Source organism: Meleagris gallopavo, chromosome 5 (assembly GCF_000146605.3).
Source record: "Meleagris gallopavo isolate NT-WF06-2002-E0010 breed Aviagen turkey brand Nicholas breeding stock chromosome 5, Turkey_5.1, whole genome shotgun sequence".
NCBI classification, from domain to species: Eukaryota; Metazoa; Chordata; class Aves; order Galliformes; family Phasianidae; genus Meleagris; species Meleagris gallopavo.
Genome location: NC_015015.2, coordinates 53838004 through 53859808, shown reverse-complemented (window position 1 = coordinate 53859808; position 21805 = coordinate 53838004). Strand labels below are relative to the sequence as shown.

Below are 21805 nucleotides of genomic sequence, written 5' to 3'. Positions count from 1 at the left end.
ATGACTGTTGAGAAGAATTATTTTATTTATATTTTATTTTTCCTGATGGAGTCAATTAAGGGAACATCTTAATGTAAATAAATAAAATCAGGCTTTCACATCCTTAAATTTGTGCAGTTCCAGTTTCGTTTTCACCATTAAGTTATATTCATTGATATTCAATAAAGTATTTCATGAAAGTGCATCAGCTTTTACTAATCTTCATAATCTGGGAGTTCATTTCTGTCTGAAAGGTAGTCCTTTTTCAGAGCAGCCAACTACAAAGTGTCTGGGACTTCAGTTGTTGCAAGGGATCCATTTCCAAGTTCAGTTCTTCTAGGTTCATAATTATGTAAATGCGGTGCCTCAAACCTCAAATGAGTGCTTTAGCCAATGCTTTTCTAGCTGGAACACAGTCAACATGAAAGTGCAACCCAGCAGAGTGGATAGGTAGGATACACACTTAATGTGGTAAACTGAATTTTGAGTTGCTGTTTTTGTTCATCCAGACCAGAAGTTTGCAAGGCACATTCCAGGTTCCTAGATTATTACAGTTATTGCCTATTCTAGTTGACACCATGAACACTGATGAAAGCTCTGTGTTCAGCTTGCTGTATCTTTTGCATTTTAGAAAGGTATTTTTGTTGCTTTTGTTTTCCCTTACCCAAGTTAGGTTTGTTTTTTGGATTTGTTTGTTGATATTTTTGTTTTTCTGATTTCTAACTGGTTAGTCTGTTCCCTTTCCTTTGACAGCAGTGTATAAGTACATTGTGGATCAGATTCCAGTTGCATCAGTGCATCCATGGTGATTCTTAAAAGAAAAGAACATTATCACAGATTGTCTGTACAGCAATTTGTAAACATTCCTAGTAGGTTTTTAATGCACTTTGGAGCATAAATGCCTGCAGATAGTTCACTCTGTCTAAACACTCCAGTGGGAGTATTATTTAAAATAAATATATGCACAGAGTTGCTTTCTGTTTTATGAAAGCCAAAATCCCTGCGTGTTATTCCAAAGGACTGAAATGCAGTTCATTGTCTTGCTGTAGATAATTTCAGCTGCGTAGTGGCTTGATTAATCCTGAAGATGTACTTCAGGAAATAATGAGAAGAGTTTTGATTCCACTCAGCAGTGAGTAATCACTGCTATAATAACGCTGTACAGTGGACAGACATGGAGAGATAAATGGTCCCTGCCATTAAGTGTTTAAGAAAATCTGCAGTTCCATTCTAACTCTGCAGCCTAACCCTTTTCCTTCCTGAGACACGCATCATAATGAACTTACACTGAGGAGCCCATCCTGCCTGTGTAAAACAGTGGTCTGATTGACACAAATAGGGGGCAGGATGCAAAAGAAAAACATATGCATCTACTCAGATTAAAGCTGTCCCTTTGGCTAATTAATTTATTTTCTACTCACTAATCAGGAGTTAATATTTATTGAAATAATTTTCTGGTTTGATGTTTTGAGATACGTATTTTAGTGCACATCTAGAGTGTTTATGTGTTAAGAAAACTTAAGATAATTTTCATGCCACGCTTTAACTTAATCTCTTGCCTCAGAATCATGATGTGTTATTTTTATTAGCTGGAATGTGAACTGGACAAGATGGAAATGCTGGATAAAACAGCAAGTAGTGAATCTCAAAGGAGAAGGAATCTGGCAACTGAAAATTCAGTTTATGATATTGAAGATGCAGAAAAGGCATGCCTTAAAAATGCGTTTGTACAAAAAATAAATGCCATGAAGGAAAGAATAACATTCTGGAACAGAAAACTGGATGAGTATGTTTAATGATTTTTTTAGGAAAAGAAATGTAATGTTTTCAATATTGATATTTGGGTATAGTTGGTGGTGGTGGTTAGGAAGTTAGCAGCAGGACTTGAAGCCTCTCTCACATTCAATTTGGATGAGGTCCAAACTTGGGAGTATTGCAAATGCCATTAAAGTGACAATTCTTTGTGTTCTCAGTTATTAGATTCAGGCCAATTTCTAGCAGAGAGATTTTGCCACTCCTGTTATTGACGGTCTTGGTGCATAAAAAGGTTTGAACAAAAATAACTGGAATGTGTATCTATACTGACTAGTGCTTGGAAAAGATTCCTGGGCCTTTAAACAGTAGACATTTCTAGCAAAACACTGTGGGTTTTGTTTTCTTCTTGTTTTCTTTCCGCTTGTAATCCCAATGTGATTTTAATGATTTCCTTTTCTTGTCATTGTTATTTCTGGCTCAGTGCTTCATGTGTCAAATTGCTCTAAAGTCAATGACCAGCAGAAGGTCTCTCACAATAGGGCACGTGGAGATAACAGTGATACCTTGGGCACGGTGTTAAATGCCGCTGTGGATCCGAAGCTCACTCTACAGTTTTCATGAAGGAGGAATTAGGTGACTCTCCTCTGAAGAGTGGAAAGCTGTCTGTTCTCTATGTGGTGTTTTGCAGGATACTTAAGGCATACTGTGCTCCTTTCAATGTGGCCAGTTCTTGCTTTGTTTTTAAGACCAATCAAGACTGTTCCTATTAGCAAGAGTAGTACAGAGTCTATAGAGCATCTAGCTCCAAAAGAATCATTTAGGTTTTGCATTTGGGTAAAAATAATAAATTGAGATAGTACGGCTTAAAAGCTTGCTTGTAAAGATGGAGAGACAGTTGATTGTGTCAAGAATGGAACAATTTATGGAGTGGGAGAGCTTATACTATGAAATATATTGCCTTTACTCATACAGATTTCAGTCCAGTGCCTCACACTGAACCTAAGGCCATCATCTTTTTATTAGTACTGCAATTTGGATTGATATCATTATGAACAATAAAGAGTAAATTAAGACCTCGCCCTGAAAGAGGTAATTCATAAAATTACAGCACAACGGAATTGATGAATCTTGGTGTCATGGTCAGTACAGGACCTTACTATCCACAGTTGTGATAGTAAGATTTTCTTTGTGATGTTAGATTTTTTTCTTAAAAATCAGTAGTGGTAGAATCATTGATTTCTTTTTATTTCTATTTTTAAAAAGCTAGATTAACTCCTCTCTGTTACAATACTAATTTATGCACGTTCTTAGTATGTTGTTTTAGACAAAAAATTTGTTTCTTTTTTGCAGAATTGAAAAAGATTGCCAAACAGAAATGAAGAAGAAGAAGAAGAGTTTTAACTTGTTAGTCCAATTCTTGTTGTTGGAATTGGAAACAGTGGGAAACATTCACGTTGAAGAAGGTTTATCAAATAGTCTCTGGTAAACTTCTTAGTATACTCTAAAAGTTCCAGTTATGCTTCATTTGTGGACAGCTGATTCCTTCATCTCCTCTCAGTGGTGGACTAGGCTAAAGCTTTGACTCCAAAAGAATGATTACTGTTAAGAAGAGAAAAAATTACCCTATTACCTTATAACAACACTGACAGTATTGCTTATTCTATGTTCCTAGAGATTTCTATTGTGAAGGAGCATTAGATGGTGCTTACATAATCTTTGTATGAGTAACCTTGAAACTCATTTGAGGAGAGATTCAGATTTAGGTTGGCAGTATTTCAAGGGCTGTTTTCTGCTTGAGTACTCCAAGCTTGTCCACCTCAGCTCTGCCTTCCTATTGTGCTCAGGGATGTTTGTTGGAGCTGCAGGTAGCCCTGTACTTACAGATTCAGTTTGAGGTTGTTCATCAGTAGCATTCTAATTATTTTTAGCATTACTTTCTCAAGCCAAGGATCTTTTGGTTTAAAAATATTAGTAAATATTTTTGCTTAGAAATTACTGCTTAGAAATAAACTGCTCTTGTAGGAAGGTCAGTGAATCTCAGGTTTTTTGAATGAGTATTCTTAACACAAAATCTTTTTGAGAAATACAGTCCGAATGATTATTGCAAATAATAAAAGCTTTGCCCTATGTTCTTCAGAAAATTTTCCACTGATTGAAAAACTGTGGAAGATACTGCACTTCTAGACTGAATTTCTTCTTAAGAAGTCTGACCACCAAGGAAATTGTTAAAGAAATTTATTGTACCAAATGGAATTACAGAAGCCAGTCTTAGCAGAGTCAAGGGCCAGGTGTTTAAGTGACCTGGCTTGTGTAGCACAGGGTAGAACAGGGTAGATGGTAGAACAGAACTCTGAGCTCCAGTCCCCAGACTCCCAGCTAGACAGTGGACCACCTCTTCTTTCTCAAGTTTTAAGCTGGAAACTGTGCAGACTGCTCACTTCATGCATGGCTTCACTTGTAAGTGCAGAACTGCTAATTTGTGTAGTGAAGTAGGATTTAAACAGATTGTAGATACAAGAATGCAAGTAGAGGAAAAGAACACAGTGAATCACATATGGGTAGGTGTTGATGTTTGATGCCTAACTTTGAATGTGGCGTTTGAATAAAGTTAGGTAAATTTCTTTATTCTCAGAGATTTATATCTCTGAGAGAATGAAGTTGTAATGAAATGAAACAGACTAGATGTATTGCTTGTGATTCTCTCTTTTGAATAGGGAACAGAATAAAATAATGTAGGTTGCACTGAAGAAGAAAATATTAACGCTGTTTCCTCTGTGTATTTCCACATTCAGGTTTAGTTCCTGTTGTGATCTAATTCAGTCACGATTTTGTAGCAGGGATTTCAGAGCGTATGATATCATTGGAGTGAAAATAAACCGTGCATTTAGGGTGCACAATCAAATCCTAAGGCTGAAATTTGAAGAGAAGCTCCAAACATTTCTGGAAAAAGAAACCTTCAGTGTAGCAGAGTAAGTGCATAAGTGCTATTTAGTGTAGCACTGCCATGTGCACAAATTAAAATCTGTGATTTCAAAGAGTAAAAAGACTTTGCAAAGCATCATATAGGACTATAATATAGGACTATGAAGAAGTTTTCCTCAGATAAAGACCTTAAAGACCGTTTAGTTTCAACCTCCCTGTCATGAGCAGGGATACCTCGCATCAGAGCAGCTTGCCCAAAGGCACATGAAACTGCCTGGAGCAATTCCAGGGACAAGCACACACAACTTCTCTGGGCAGCCTGTGCCACTGCCTCACCACCGTTACAATGAAAAATTTGTTCCTTATGTCATATCTAAATCCACCTTCTTTTAGTTTGAAGCCCTTACCCCTTGTTATATCACTACATGCCCTTGTAAAAAGTCTTTCTCCAGCTTTCTTATAGTGCCCCTTTACTGGGGGGGCTAGGAAGGCTGCTATAAGGTCTCCACAGAGCCTTCTCTTCTCCAACCTGAACACCTTAGCTCTCCCATTCTCTCTTCATAGAAGTGTTTCCGCTCTCTGATCATCTTCATGGACTCCTCTGGAGTCACTCCAACTGGTCCATGTTCTTCTTATGTTGTGGGAATGCTGATGGGGTCTCCTGAGAGAAAAGTAGAGGGGAAGAATAATCTCCTTCAACCTGCTGGTCATACAGTAGCTTGGTAGAAAATACTAGGCCTGAGACGTACCTCAGACTGATGATGCTAGAATCTGTGTCTTAATTTATCTATTCCTAATATGGCTGTGAAAGGACAGTAAATGTTATGAATGGCCAGCTTCCTGAAAGCTGAAAGGAGAAGAACAATGCAAAGCAAAGCCCACTTGGATGTATATGCATCTGCATTTCATTTGTACCACAGGAAAACATATGGATATGTCAAGGCTGTCACAAAGTTGATTTGTATCCATGCAGATTAGCCCAGTTTTTTATGCAAGTGTTCATTTTGAAATTTATGTCACTGTGCTAACTTATTTCACTTCCTTTCACAAATCAGTGTGAGACTTACAATGCAAACATGGTTTTCATCATAAGCATTGGTAATTATCTGCCCAAAACTGTGTCTTCAGTGTCTTAGGATACGTGGTTGTCCACTTGTAGCTATGAATCACTGCTTGCATCCATTCTTTTCTTTGCAATACTGAGAAATTTGCAGACTTGATGTGTCACTGTATTTGTGAAAGTTACAATTTTACCACTGTTCATACACTTTTGATCTTGTTTTTTCAATACAAAGTGAAGCAGATTTGTTCATCCCTTACTATCCTTTGTGTAAAGTTGGAAACACAAAATGATCATCACTCAAATTATTTAAGCTCGTACTGGGTATCAGATTGTTTCTGTGCTTTTTTCTCACCCTGAGGAACTCAGACTGGTACAGCCAATAGTATTTGGAGTTCTTTTCGTATTACCTGGAGAGAACAGAACTTTCCAGGAAGTTCCTCAGAGTATTCTGTATCATGGTGGTACAATATATCCTGCAGGCTGCATGGAAAACTGTCCTAGTATGTTAGCTCCTAGAATGGATTAGCCATGTTTGATCTGTTCATAATGAGCAAGAGCCCGTTCCAATTGATCCCAGGCAATTTGTGGCATCAATCTTCCCTAAAATGTAGTTATGTAGGAATCAGCCCATGCTTTTTGCTCAACACTGTTCTTAAATTGAAACCTTATGGTTTAGTGCTCATTTTGGTGAAGGGAGAAATGGGAGAAGGGGAGGGCAGTGAAGTCAGGAGACAAAGGAATAATTTAGTACTTGCTGCTGTTAACACATGTTGTGTTACCTTCTTTCTTCTCATGCTATAACTACCTTCCTGGTAGAGATCTTCAGCAAATCAAAGACTTTTTTTCTTGCAGCAGCATTGTGTTTTAACCCCTCCACACAGCTCTCGCTCACTCTCCTCAAGTGAGAGGAGGGTGAGAATCAGAAAAATAGAAGTGTGAGAACTCACAGGTTGAGATAAAGGCAGTTTTCTATGTAAAGCAAAAGATGAATGCACATGCAAAGTAAAAGAAGGAATTCATTTGCTACTAACCCATGAGCAGGCAAAAGTTCAGCTGCTTCCAGGAAAGGAGGGCTTACTGTGTGTATCGCTTCCTTGGGAAGACAAATGCCATCATTCCATATGTCCCCCACTTCTTTGCCCCAGTTTTTACTGCTAAGCATGACTCCGGATGGTGTGAGGTATCCCTTCCATCAGGCTGGGTTGCCTGTTCTGGCTGTGTTTTCTCACAGCATCTCATGCACCCCCAGCCTGCTTCCTGGCAGGGCAGCTCAAGAAGCAGAAAAGTCCTTGGCTCTGTGTAAGTACTTTTCAGCAACCACTAAAAACATTGGTGAGTTATAACCACTATTTTCTTCAAAAATCCAAAGCACAGCATCACACCAGCCTTTCTCTATGAAGAAAATTAACTTCATCCCAGCCAAAACCATCACAAGAGGCAAATAAAAAGGTACATCTTTTTAAAATATGGTAAAGGAAATAGAGGCTAATTGTACCAGTTGTAAAGACTCAGGAAAGACAATTCTCTCTTGCAAGTGATTTTGAGATTACAGTGAATATTATAGAATTTGCATTAGTTATAGTCTGCCATCTTATAAATGTTGTCTAAATGTGTATCAACTTTCTCTGGTTAGAGTAGCTATACTTGTATTTTGTCTGCTTTTGTAACTGCATAATGAAAACCTGAAGCCTTTCCCTGTGTCTTTTCTTCTTAAGAAACTACAAAGAGAAGATGGAGTATCTCTTTTATGTATTTAATCCTGAGTGGTCAGTTAAGGAAAAGCAGCTGCTTCAGATACTGGAAGATGGCTTTCATGACATGGAAACGCGTGTGGTATGCTATGAAATGGACAAAGAATGCTATAAGTAAAGGATAGCAAAGGGAGTAGTCAGAAAAGTGCTGCTCTTTTCTCCCCTCTTTTTTCATCAGTTTTCTATTCATTCGTGTTTCCTGTTTCTTTCCTGTCCCTATCATATTTCTTCATTTTACTCCTGCTTCATTCTTCACATCTTTATGCCATCTCAGGCAAAGCCATGATTAGCACTTTCCCATTTTTCCTCACCGTCTTCTTGTCCTTTCCTTGCCCTTTCTCTTGCTGTTGCACATCATCTCTTCTCACTCACCACTTCTCATTTGTGTCCCTGTTAGTTTGCCAGGTACTGTTGCAGTTCTAGCTTGAAGGTCTCCACAGTCACTGCTGCAGTACCTCTATTAGCTGCCCGTGGATCACATTGGTTCAATCATTTCTTCAGTCATTTACCTTTGAATTTTCATTTTTATGTGTTTCAACACAATATTATTTTGTTCTTCCTATCAGGGCTATTTTAAATCATATCAAGGATTTTCAGTTCTTTCAGTCTCAGTTGGAGTAATGCAGCATCCTGTGTCCTGTTTTGCAAGCCTTGTCCTAAAACTAAATCACCACCTCTTTTCTCCTTAAACACACTAAGATTAAGATTAGTATTTTCTCTGGTACTTCCAGCTACCTAACCCTAACCATTTGTCCCTGCTGGCATGGATCCTAGCTGTTTGCCCAATCGTAAACCCTTGAAACTGTTAGTCCTGTCCCAGTGACCCCTTTCAGCACTAGACTGAAAAAATAGCCAGACAAGTGTAATACATTATTTCATGATGAGTAAAAAATTATGATCAGAAAAAGTATTTTCACAGGCTGACAGAATGGTTGAGGTTGGGAGGGACCTCTGGGAATCATTTCTAGGAAAACAAATTCATGGCAGCACATCACTCTTCTCTGTTACTCTTTTTTTCTTCTTTCCAGCCTTTTGCATGCCTGCCTTTCTTGTTTTTCTCCAAGAAAAGATCAAATTTTTGGACAGCAAGATTTTATCTTCAGATTTTTTTTGCTATTTTCAGCTTTTGCTTTATTATCATTTGCATTGTACTAGCTTACAAAGGCTGCACTGAGATTCTTATTTGTGCATTGCATGTATATATGCATAGGGGAGGACAGGCTCTGCACATAATAGCAATCAGATCTTGTCTGTTTCCCTCATTCTGTTAAAATAACAACATAAACCATTTTCTTACTCTTTATTCTTCACTTTTCCTGCCTGGCATCCCTTATTGTAATTCATGTGTATATTTTCATGCTGCTTCAATTTGTTTACATTTCTATGGGATGGACTAAGTCAAAGATATTTGGGCCTTTAATCTTTGCAGCAGCCTGGGAAGAATGAAGCTGTCCTTCTTTGTAACAGCCTGAACATATGTGAATGTCCCAGAATAGAGTTTCTGAAACAGCAAGCCAAGGCTGAAGGCAATAACAGGAGTGATCCTGAGGAGTCATTCAGGCACGGTAATCCAAAATTTGGAAGGATGTAAAACTGATGTTGAGTGGCTTGTATAATTGCTGTATTTTATGTTATAGGTCCAAGGCTAAGAGCTGGTTTATGTAAGCTTGAAATGAGCTCTGAAACTTTGTGGAAATCTGTTCCAGTGGCATTTCTGCATATTAGGAAGCTCCACAAAGGAATTGGCCTACTACAAGTAATTCACAGACAGGAGTTTGAGAATCCATGGGAAATGTTCTCATCTGAGAAATAATTAGCTGTATCTAATCTTTTCATGATCCAGAAGCTCTAGAAAAGGGCAGAGTGAAGAAAGGCACAAATACATTGGGTTAATTTGTGTACAGGACAGGGTACCAAAAGGAAACATACTTTGTAGGATGGTTTCCAAGAGACAAGGCTTTGGCAGTCATGCAGTGTGACTGTCATTTCCGTGGCTTGAGAATGATCAAACTTCAACCAAATCTGAAAAAAAAATAAATTAGAAGTCTCAAAGATAATCAAGCATTCACAAATTTTGTAGAATTATGGCTAAACATAGATTAGTTTGCCTCCCAGGTTCTACTGTTCATTAAATCACTTGTAATTCAGATTTCACTTACTTTACATACTAGCCAGCTAGAAAAGTTGTATTTCAATGCATACTTGGTTTTTTGCCAGTCTATTTATTTCATGAAAAACACAGATGTTGGTAATGATTCCATGTTTATTTTATATGTGTACGTATATATATATATGTATGTATTACATACTTACTAGACCATTCATCTACCAGTCAAAGATGTCTTATTACATTAAGCATCACTGCTTTATTATCCCATCCTCACTCCCTTAGCTAGAAGCATTAAGTGTCTTCTCTCCACACTTAGGGACAGTGATAATTGCAAAAGTTTTCCTTGGCCACAGTGCTCCAGTTTGTCCAATGAATCCTATCTGTCAAGACAATTATCCAGAAGCTAATTCAGTATTCAGGCCATGGAAATGCCTAGAAAGGGGTGCATCTCCTTCAGATAATGGTATGTATTAGTAGGTGTTTGTTAGCAAAAATTTAAGGCTAAAGTAACGTTTGTTTTCTAAACTCATCTTCCACTTTGGGTATCAAGATGTTTCATTCCTTGGAACAGTCTCTGCTTAGCTGAACTACATGTTTTCAAAGACAAGAACAAGCCAGAAGATCCCTCTTTGAATAAATATTTGGTGCACAGAGTGGAAATGAGCTGTGCCACACTGATTTTAGCCATTAATCCACAGTAAGAGAAGCATGCTTCTGAGAAAAACAATGTTATGAGTAATGAGCTTAAATCTGTATTGTATGATGTGCATCCTCTCATTGATAAATTCCATTTTACCCTTCCTTTTCAAGAGAACACAGAGTGGGGACTGAGCAATAATTTTACCTCTTCTGTTTGATATGCCTTCTAAACATTCAGGTTCTTAAAGTGAGCAGCACTTCATAAAGGAATTGGGTTTGTTTCTGGTTTTTTAGAATGGAAGAAAAACAAACATCATTAGGAAGATGATCACACCATGATGTAATGAAGTACTTTTGGATAGTGCAGCAACAGAAGCATTGCAGGAGAGCAGTCTGTGATCTCCAGATTTAAGTTTGTCTTCCACAGGCAGTGATCTTCATGCTGGAATTTGACACATACTCATTCTTTGTGGGAGATTAGATAGCCAATTTAAAATCTTTTATGAGTCTGTATGGCAAAGAAAGTCTAATAGCAGGAAGGAATAAATCTGAACTACCTTCATGGAAGGAGATATCTTTGATTTATTAACATTCTGAAATAAACGCTTAAGAACAATGTATTTTTTTCAATTTCCTCCACTTTAGAAATGTGGGCTTCTTGGGAACAGAGAAATTGTGACAGCAATGGATGGCAGTGTGAGTGGTTTGTGTTTGACCATGGCCTGGTCCTGCCAGAATACATCGCTGACCTTGAGTACATTACACTGGTACGTCCTTTGTTTTTCCTAGTGTGATATTTGAGGTTAAATTTTAAACTTCACATATCAAAATGAAAAAAGCAAATAGGTGAAATGAAAGCCTGCCCTGCTCACAGGACCTGCCCAGCTCAGGCTTAAGTCTGGTTTTCCTCTTCCTGTCCATTCTATCAGATCCAGATAAAACTCATTTGGAAGTCAGTGAGATACTTTCTACTCATAAGGGGAGCTGGAGGAAGCTTTTATTTTGTAGTTGTAAAAGGCATAGCAAAGAAAGCACAAATCCTTTAATTAAGTTTTGATAGTAAGTGGAAATGTACTTGAAACATACACCCACTATCAGTAAGAATTCCTTTCCTGAGGTACCATGCAAGGTGCAACCAACAGTACTGACTTTGCAAAATATCACGTTTTCAAGAGATATTCAGTGAGCAAATGATTTTTTAGTTGTTTGGTTTATATTGTGAGTTGTAAAGCTTAGGGAGAGAAGAAAGGAGATATATTTCATTCGCCTGGTATCCTAAGCAAGTTTTCCTCAAGTGAGAATTGCTTCTGTTTATTTTTACATATAACCCATACAATGCTGCTCTTTCACTTCATAACTTGCTGCCAAGGTGAAAAGGGTCATTTCAGACTCTGAGCTACTGTGTGTGTCTGGTGGAAACAAAAGAGTATGAACAAGAGTTTATGAGAATATTCAGCTCTGGGGAAAGGAAGGAGTAGAGCAGAATTCACTGATGGTCTGCCTGGTCCCGTGCTTCAGTTGTAGGCTGCTCTACTGTGACTCTTCAGTCCATATTTGTATCTCTTTTGCCTCTAGCCAGAGATATATGTGATATATAATGGCCTATATAAAAAATCATCAGGTAGTGCAATGAGACAACTTAAATCTAATTTCTAGCAGATCTGTGTCACAGAAAGATGATTTCCTAACTTCACTGCTATGAATTCCCTGATCAAACTTCTCTGGTTTGATGCTGAATGTTAGATTTCTTACTTAAGTAAAAAGCAGACAGTTTACAAATCTTAGATGCCTTTTTTTTATGTACCTTCATAGGTCAAAGACAAGTCTCTGTTTTCGACATGCAATATATTTGTGGAAGAGAGAAAGAGAAGCACAGAAGTTTTTATTCCATCTCATGATTTGCAACGTGATGATGAAGTTTTGAACATGGAACCATCAGTAGAAGTGAGGCCTAAGATGACCTGTTTAGATGATGTAAAAATACTTTCAGTAGCTAAGGCCAATATCTACAGTCAGCTACAGGTGAGATACTGTTTGTTTTTTTTTTTAATATTTGCTTTTTTCAGTAGAATAAATATATTACAAAATTGTTACTTTGCTGTTCAGGTTGAACAACAGAAGAAAACCAAAGACAGTAAATTAAAAATTAATGTTTCCATTTGAGCTCAATCCTGACGTTGCTTAGGTTTACCTGATATCAGTAGAACTTGTGGTCCTCTGCCCATCAGTTTCATGCAATGTGAACAACTGTCACTTCCTAATTGATGAAGAACAATGAAAAATATTTGATGCTTCTAATTACGAAATAGTTTCCAACTGTCCCATTTTTAACTCCAGTTTCTGAGCTGATGTAATTTTTTTTTAATCTGTTGCTTATATTCTCAATCCCATTTTTATGATTTTTATAATATACTTTTCTAAAACTTGTTAAGAAAAAGGAGAATAGCAGTTCTGGTTTTGTGCAACAAAAATGCCAACTTTACAGAGACCTTTATTGCAATGTAATTCCAGCAACTGTCCTCTTAATTTGCCTTTTCCTAAGGGTCTGCATTTTGTGTCTCCTTGGCCTCACTCTTCCCATTCTGCTCTTTAAGAAACAGGGGGAACTGCTGAAGTTTCTTCACGTTCCCTTTTCCCTTAAGCTGGTAGACTGTCTTTCCATCTTACCCTGGTTGCCTTTATTTTGTGAAGAAGAAAATAAATATTCTTCAAATAAGTGAAAAATGACTAATCATAGCCTTTTGTTGTCTTTCAATATTACATGTCAGCTTGCATTCACCTTTTACAGTCTTTTTATGATTTATCAGTAGGATGGTATTTATATTTGCACTTCAATAGCTGAAGGTTTATATTTTTAAGGCAGCTCTGGAGTGCTACAGAATTTGACTGCGTGTCTGATAGAATCATAATTTCTGATGTACTTTTGGCCTAGGTCTTGAATTTGCATGGAAACAGACTGAAGAAGCTGCAGAACATCTCTAGATTTAAAACACTTCGAAAGCTTATCATCAGCTTTAATGACTTTGCTTCTTTAAATGATATTTATGATTTGGTGAGAAATTAAGGTTTTTTCTTTTTTTTTTCTTTAAGAAGAAACTTCTAAGTTTTAAGATTAACCATTAATATTCTTGCATGTGGGGTGGACTCACAAGACAGCATTGAGGCAGGAAGCGTACATCACAAAAGAATGGGGGCTAACCTAAGATCACGAGAGCTCTGGTACTATCAGCAGCCAGCAATTTTCACCAATTTGAATCACAGCATTATCACTTTATCGCACATCTGTCCTCACAGTGGCCATTTCAGTTTAATAAGTAGTAACACTGAATGCAGTACCTGAATTCTCCCCCAGCTTTGCCACTGAGCTACCTGATGATTCATGTCATGTTGCTTTTCTCCTTCTTCATTCCTAATAAGTCAAGTGAAATAACTGTAAAAACTATCAAAGTAATGGTGATTAGAAAGAGCCAAATCTAAATGGTCTTGGAGCAAGATGCTAAGGAAGGTATTCATTTTCAGCCTTAAAATGCTATACAGTGCGTGGCTGCTTTTGTAGTCTTTAGTCTGGAATAACTAAACACACTTAAGTTCTAACCAGGACCTCTGGGCTTTCCCATCTTGCTGATGTGGAATCAGGGATCCAGTTCCCAGGTTACCTCCTACCACTTAGGAGGATCCAGATATGAACACAGATGCACCCTCCCCCTTTCAAAAACTTCCTGGCATAACATGCCAGAGTGCTCTGCCAGATGATGGCTCCTCTGCAGTCTTGACAGGAACACGGCTGGAACATCCTAGACTTCCCTCAACAGAGACAGTACAGAGCAAGGGAAGTCCTGAATATTGGATCCAGTTAAGTCTATTTAAAGATTCAAAGTATCTGATTACTTTAACCAAAGTTTATTTTGCAGTACTTTTAGCAACACGACTATCTTCAAACCTGTATTGTTTTGCAGCCCAACCTGGAGTATTTGGATGCAAGCCATAACCATGTGATCACTCTTGAGGGCATTAGAGGCTTAAGCAAACTGCAATTCTTTGACCTGAGCTGGAATCAGCTGAAAGAGTCCAAGGAAGTTATTAACATCTTATGTGAACATACTCCCAATTTACAAAGCCTGGACATCAGACACAACCCATGGTGTAAGGTAGATTTCAGTGCTTGAAGTTCCTAGGAAAGTATTCTAACCAGGTCCACAATTACATCATAAAGGCTTAAAATTTGGTCCTGCACCTTATTGATTCCAAGGTCCTTCCAGTGTAAGAAGCTTTGTGAACATTTTATGGCATCTTTGTTCTCACAAAGCCTTCACTTTTTTTCTGTGGTCACAGCCTGAACAAGTGCTAGTAAGTGAGCTAACGTACACTTAGTCTCTCTGTCACTGTGTGCATCTCAGCAGCAGCACAGCTGTGCTGGCTGGAGCTTTGGAGAGAAAGCCAATACTCAGCCCTTTTACTGACACTTGTACATTGATATTGCCCAACCAGCTTCTGAAACAAATGTTTCTCTTTATTTCTTTTAAATCAGTACATTTTAACATTATTTAAATAGCTTAGTGAGAATCAACACAGTTAACCCTTACAAGTCTAAGGCACTAAACAACACTTAGTCTTTTTTTAATGGTCATTTAAATACTCAGTTGAGTATTTTGTAATTCAAATTCAGGCAAACAGAATACTTTCTGAGTAAAATACTTCTCTTAAATACTTTGAATAGCAAACCAACAGAAAACAGAACTCCATTCAGACACCCAGTGGTCCCTTTAAGCTTCACTGATGCTTTTCAATACTTGTTGAAATATAAAAAGAAGTGAAAGCTACTAGTTCCAGTCTGTGATGCTTTGTTGTGATTACTTAAGCTTTTATCAGATTAAACTTTCAATTTCACTAATTTTTTTACCATCAACTTTGTGCCAACGTGGTAAATCTTGTGTCTGACACATACCTGCTTCAACATCCAACTAGAATGTTTAGTTAGTTCAGAGCAAGGCAGAAAATCCTCATTACATTTCAGAGGATGCATTCTACCAGCTAGTTCATAAAAGACTGCATTTGGGTTATTTAGAAATCAGAATATATTGATAGAACATCCACAGACAAAGACATTGTTATTCATCACGTGAGATACGTGTGTTTCATGTATTATTTTAAACTAGTGGGCAGTCTAACATATTCCCTATTTATGGGATACATTTGGTTGACATCTCGAGGCTTCAGTCACACTTCTAAATCCTTTAAACATCCCTCACATGTCCTCTGGAGCTTTCTTTGCCTTTGTAATATTTCTAGCTGATATATGGAACTTGTAAATACAGCTCATATATTAATAAGTGTTGTAAGATTAGTAGCATTCTGAGCAAGCCACGTGACTCCAGACCAGTTTATTTCCATCAGCATCACATTAATCAGGATGATCAAAATTGGCCCAAAGGTAACTTGTGCTGTGTGTTTCTGGCAAACTACATTAGCGGGGATGATGTGGTGGCTCTGCTGAAGATCACCGCAGAGCTCAACGTCCCTGAGCTGACAGTAAAATAAAACCAGAAAAGAAATGGAAATCTCTTCCTGGTATGTACTGGTATTTAAAAAAAAAGAAAAAGACAGAAAAGTAACCTTTTTTTGTCTCCTCAAGCCCACCTGCATCCGGCTAAGTGTCATTGGCCAACTCAAGACTCTCACTAACCTAGATGGAGTCCTGATTGCTGATGAAGAAGCTGCAGAAGCATTATACTATATTGAAGCATCAGTAATAAACCAGGTGTGATATTTTGTTTTGTTATAACTTACAGTGAGTACTACCAAAAAGGAAAGCCATGTGAACAGTTCTACACCTGTGTTTGATGTTGTGGATAATGCTTTAAAGAACACTTGGTTTTCTATTGCATTTGTTGTTTTTTTTGTTTTTTTTTTTCCTGAAGACAGGTGTTTTATTTTTTCTCCTATCAGTAGATCAGAAAATACTTAATAAATGTAGGTCTTACAAAGATCTCTGTTGCTACCAAGAATTTTGCTTTGTCATGGTGCTGGAAACAATCATGTCTGATTCCTGCTGAATGCAGGATGCAAGAAAGTTACAGTGTTTGCCAAATAGATGCAGTGGAGGGGAAAATGGCTGGCTAATGGTACTGTATGCTTCTTTTAAATATCCCTTGCTTTAAGGTCTTTTCAATGGGTAAATTTTCAGAGTACTTTACAACAGGTATGAAGCACATCCTCCCAACCCTTGAGCACAAGAACTCTGGACTGTATCTCAAAGCACTCCTGAACCTTAGGCTGAGCTTAAGTAACACACACCATGGACTGTCTAGTTGGAACTCGATATCATGCTGACACAATGTTTATATGATCAGAGCACAGTCAGAGTGCTACTGCCTGCTCACAGTGAAAGCTAAGAAAGATCCTCCTGCAAAGAAATGGACAGATATCTTCCCAGGAAAGTCTGTAAGGTTAATACAGAGGGATTTAATGAGGTTTACCTTCTCTGCTGTGAAGTACATAAGTACTGAAAACTTCAAAAATTTGATATGTAAGACCTGTAGGAGTATTCCAAACCACTAGACTTATTAGATCTATGATTTATTATGTCTGCTGATATATCACCTGTTCCTTTCAGGAGCAGAAAATTTGTATGCCCTTTACTGTCTGCTGGTGAACTGTGTATGGTATAATTTATTATGTACTCAATAAAATGTTTTCTTCTTTTTCCTCTAGACATCACTGTTGGAATATTCTAGGACTGATGAAGAAAAGCCCCCCATTCTCAGTGTATTTTCTTGTGCTACAATTCTGTCTCAAATCAGCAAGAACAGGGTGGATTTACAGATGGACCATAACTGGTATTCAATGGTAAGGCTGATGCTGTTTAATATACTTACATCAGCACTTAGATTAATCTATGTTTTCATTTGTTATCTTAAACATTTTATGCTGTTTGATTACAATATATTACAGAAAACTTGAAAGTCTAACAAGAACTTACCTTGTTTCTGATTATAGCCACCCCCAGACATCTCACAGGAGGAGGTTCCAGATATCCTGAAGAGGGCATTTCAATTGCAGTTTTTGCAGTGCGTTTTCCTTATAGCATTAAAAGATTTTTAAGACCAAGCAGTGACTTCATGCAAAAAGCAAGGAAAAAAAAAAAAAAGAAGTATTAACCAGTAATTTCTGCGTTCAGACCACTACGATCTCTCCGAGCTACAGCAAGTCTTATGTAAAGCCATTCAGACTAGGGTTAATTTCACCTAACATTTGTGATCTGAAGCACAGATAACCATATTTGAACTATTAAGCCTAGGTTCCTTCTATAGGCAAAGCAGACACAAAAACAGCTGTGGGACGCGAGTCCTGTGAGTGTTCAGAGGGGCTGTTTGAAGACTCCCTGCTAGAGGGCAGTGCACTTACAAGCTATCACAGACGGAGCTATCTCTATTGCTGACATCAGTGTGCTGACAGGAAATTCTCAGTGGCTCTATAAGGATTTTAAGTAACAGCGAATCTGTTACTTGAAATAGGTCTCTCCTACCTCTATAATGTCTACCCTGTTTCTGAAAAAAAATTGGCTTCTAGCACCAACTTGTTTTGTTGTAAAGTGTGTTCTAAAGGGCGTTGTAAAGGTTCTGTTCTAAAGAACCAGAAGTATTTTCCTTATTTAGCCCAAATCATCCCACTTTTTACTTTTTGAGATCCATCTTCTAACCAGTATTTGTCTATTAAACAAGAGATGCATTTACAACACAACTGAGACTGTTTTGTTACACCCAGTGCCCAGTTTGATCTGAGCTCTCAGAGTGTCTTAGGCCATTCAGAAAAAAGTTTCTCCTGGATTCTCTAGTGTCTAGCATTGTAGCAGAGCCAATACTGTAGCTTTTCCTTCATTGGAAGGATTAATTTATGTCTCTTATTTGGCTGTTTATGAGTTTATAGGAATTTGGTATCTTTCAGAGTTCTGCTTGTCTGACAGATTGAGCCGAAAGTCACCGCTGGGATTGAAAGGCAGTGATGATAAGGCTAACAGATGGATGTAGAGGTAGCACAATCACACCAGGCTTTTTCCTTCCAGGAAACTGAACTAACAGGCAGCCACAAGAGTCAGAGGAAAAAGATCCAAGGTCACCCTAACCTGTTGTGACCCATCAGATGAAATCATGCTAATCCACTCAGTATGAAAGGTTAAAAGCTCCTCTGTCAGTTCAATTTGTTAACACAATATAGAATAGCTAGAGGAAAGCACATATCTGTTGATAACCATAGCATTTCATTCTGTGTGCATTAGGGAACTCACAATTACTGAAACTGCTGGGAAGGTTACTGCATTAGCACATCATCTATCTTTTGTGATATCAGAGAGAAAGGATTCATAGTGGGTAAAATACATATTGTGGGAAAGGAAATAACGTAGCCCAAATTGTTCTTTAGTCATTAACAAATGACACTGAATGTTTTAGGTTGTATTTACAACACTGGATATTTTGGGTCCCTACAGTGTTATCCGATTTTTAAAATTGAGGCTCTATGGTCGTTTTGTTTCTCCACTGCACAATGATTTGTTAACACACTGCAGTGTCATCAGAAAGTAGGGGAGCCGTAGTCACGCAAACAGGTTATGGATAGCCCTGATAGCCCTGTCTACAGGAAGCTTGATGCCACGTGCCTGAAGTCAGCACCCATTTAAGTAAGTCCTTTGACAACCTGGACAACAAAGTAGATAATTCCTACCTACATTTACTTGATTCTATCCAAGACTACTTGTATAATCAATGAGTATACAGATGTTATAATTATGAAATATATAAGACAGTTTGGCTAAGCAGGTTATTACACCAAAAAAGAATAGAGGGCTTCCCTTGTCCTGGGCTCACTGGAAAACTCCAAAAGGAGGAATCTCTTTCTGGAGATCCTTCCCCACTGGTAGTCAGCTCTTGAATGGGGTCCAGGAGCATCCTTCCGGCATTTATTTGAATTGCCTTCACCTGTGCTCCCATGGCTGACTCATGGCTCACCTCAGGTGATCAATCAGAGGCTCAGGCCATGATGCAGCAGTTCCCATACACTACTTCAAGCAAATTAATGGAGGTGGGATGGAAAGAAAAAGAATACTTTGTATAGAAAGAGCATGAAGTATTATGAAGTTAGGATGAAAGCTGTGATTCAGGACTCAGCATTTGCTAGACTATGTATCCAGGTTTAAATATCAATCCCCTGGTGTTATGTTGAAATCCTGCTTCCATTATCAGGATTCCATTTCTATCTAAATCAGGCCTGGTTTAGAATGAGTACCTGTAAAACAGACTTAAGCACTAAAATAATACATTGACAGAAGGACTTAAATCACCCCAAAGCTATTTAAAGGCAAACGCAGGCAAGAGGAAAAAAAAAAGGCTATGCTCAGATTGCTTCAATAGCAAAGATACATTTTGGAACTGGCATACTTCTGTTATGAGGGAGAAGCTGAGGTTTTTTTAAATTGTATTACAGATTAGCAGTTCTTTCACATAATGAGGAAATGTCACATCCTGCATCTAATAAATTGTCATAGATATCAGTAGGAAATGTACACATTGAACCTAAGCACAGAATAAATAGGTGGAATTAAATTGATTGACTGGTTTCTTTTAATTCTAGTAATGAGTTTTATTACAGATCACTGTCTTAAATCTGGATGACCAACATCTCTTCAAAATTTCCAACTTGGAAAAACTGGAGCACTTAAGATGGGCATCATTTAGCAACAACAATCTCACACAAGTTGAAGGACTGGAGTCTTGTCTTAACCTCGAAGAACTCACTTTAGATGAAAACTGCATTTCAACACTTGATGGTAATACATTTACCATGGTAGTGGAAATTCAGGCTTATAAGCAAGGACTCAATAGAAATGTCATAGTGAAATATTGTATAGAGGGTGAGTTTTGATTTTCTAGCTACTGTGGGAGCTTTTCCAGTATTGAACAACTTGATGTCTGGTTGCTGAGCGTATATTTAGTTGAACTGAAGTTAGGGATTGAGAAATTACATTACAGCAAAATAAGTTGTAGTGTTTTGGGTCTTTTTATTTGGCATATTTATCTACATTTAATTGATATAATGGTCATGACATAGTTACAGTTGGACCTATTAACACAAACTGTGTCCCTTATAACTTGTTTTACCATCTGTATCAGCCACCTGTTTCTGTTGCACCTGACTATATTAAGTACATCTTGTTTGTTTTTCAAGGAATTTCAAAGCTCACCAAACTTACAAGACTCAGTGTAAATAATAACCATCTTACCAGCCTCAGAAGACACGTGTTTGAGAATCTCTCACATCTTCATTACATCTCTGTTGAGAACAACAGGATCACATCTTTAGTTGGTTTAAAGAAAACATACTCTCTAATAGAATTATACATAAGTTATAACTGTATTTCTATGAGCCAAGAGATATATCATTTAAAGGTAAATATGAATTTACTATTTCAAAGCTTAATTTGGTTTTTAGCATGTTAGAAATATTTTGCTGCTTGGAACTGAGGAAGCTATACTTCAAAGCACAATTCAAGGTTCTGCCTTTGAGTGCTGCATCCATCTAGCTTTACAGTTGGACCTAAAGTGATGAGAACCCCACAGTAGCCTTTTTTGATGAGTGCACTTACTCTTAGAAGGAGGTACTAAAGCCTCTACTTAGACTGGGCTCAAAACTTTCTGCAGTTGAATATCACATATACTGCATAGGCCTCAAGGCTTATAAACCAAGGAATAATTGTGCACGTCACACAACCACACATGCAGCAGTTCCACTTCATTTCAGCTACCATATTTATGACAAACTTTGTTGGCTGCTGTCAGACACTAACAAGTGGGAGCCTGAGACCCTGGTTCTTATTTATGTTAAGACTCTTAAAACTTTGTGAGAAGACAAAGGCTTTTCTAGGGCATGTTAGTATAGTTTTCACTTACTTTGAGAGCTCTGTTTGTAGATGGTACATTTGCCTATTTGTAGGTGGTGCAAAATGCTTTTAATCTAAATGAAAATATCTGGACTATCTTAAGTGATCAGTTGGTTTTGATTCTTGCAGGTGACAACTTAAGAGATAGCTGAAAACAGAGTAGCCTGGTGGTTTAAAAGTAATACTAACAAAAGATTTGTTTTGCTCTTCGCAGGGTTTAACTAATCTGATAATTCTGGACATGAGTGGAAATGGAATAGTCTGGAAACAAGATAACTACAGACTATTTGTATTATTCCATCTTCCCTCTCTCAATGCTTTAGATGGCATCTCTGTAGTAAGTCACACTGTATGCAGATTATTACCAGATTTTTTGTTAAAATCATTCTTTTATAAAACCAGCTCCAGATGACTGGACTTACTGACATCACATATGTAACCTTTTCAGGTACTCAGCAATGTTCCATTGTTTGTTTCTATCTATTTTTAGTCATTTTGAGATAGAAATTGGCTTTTTTTGTTCTTTTTGTAGAAGTGCCTACCACTATAATGTCCTAGAACATTGCTGGAGTTCTAGGGACTTTAACTGTAAGTATGGAGCATCAGCATGATCAGCTCCAACCATGAAATCAGTGTATATTATTTAAAATTCTTTA

General features: G+C 37.7%; 1 protein-coding gene and 1 long non-coding RNA gene across 7 annotated transcripts in view; one reads left to right on the top strand and one right to left on the bottom strand.

Moving 5' to 3' along the window:
- The window catches only part of LRRC9 (leucine rich repeat containing 9), a 39751-nt gene that overhangs the window by 7202 nt on the left and 10744 nt on the right, over window positions 1-21805 (top strand). For all 5 annotated transcript variants that reach the window (XM_019615969.1, XM_019615963.2, XM_019615968.2 and 2 more), the window contains exons 9-23: window positions 1569-1765; window positions 3085-3216; window positions 4527-4703; window positions 7435-7552; window positions 8900-9035; window positions 9897-10043; window positions 10865-10986; window positions 12032-12241; window positions 13152-13271; window positions 14176-14367; window positions 15852-15977; window positions 16931-17065; window positions 19862-20039; window positions 20438-20658; window positions 21364-21486. In XM_019615969.1, the coding sequence (XP_019471514.1) occupies window positions 1569-1765; window positions 3085-3216; window positions 4527-4703; window positions 7435-7552; window positions 8900-9035; window positions 9897-10043; window positions 10865-10986; window positions 12032-12241; window positions 13152-13271; window positions 14176-14367; window positions 15852-15977; window positions 16931-17065; window positions 19862-20039; window positions 20438-20658; window positions 21364-21486 (2334 nt within the window). The remainder of the gene's footprint in view (window positions 1-1568; window positions 1766-3084; window positions 3217-4526; window positions 4704-7434; window positions 7553-8899; window positions 9036-9896; window positions 10044-10864; window positions 10987-12031; window positions 12242-13151; window positions 13272-14175; window positions 14368-15851; window positions 15978-16930; window positions 17066-19861; window positions 20040-20437; window positions 20659-21363; window positions 21487-21805) is intronic.
- LOC109367926 lies at window positions 7471-14565 on the bottom strand. Of its 2 annotated transcripts, none has more exons than XR_002115509.2 (5): window positions 14322-14565; window positions 13556-13628; window positions 12411-12476; window positions 9400-9492; window positions 7471-7557 (listed from the first exon to the last, which is right to left on the bottom strand). It is a non-coding gene; the product is annotated as an uncharacterized LOC109367926 (long non-coding RNA). The 2 variants fall into 2 exon arrangements; XR_002115508.2 differs by lacking the exon at window positions 7471-7557 and adding an exon at window positions 9060-9318.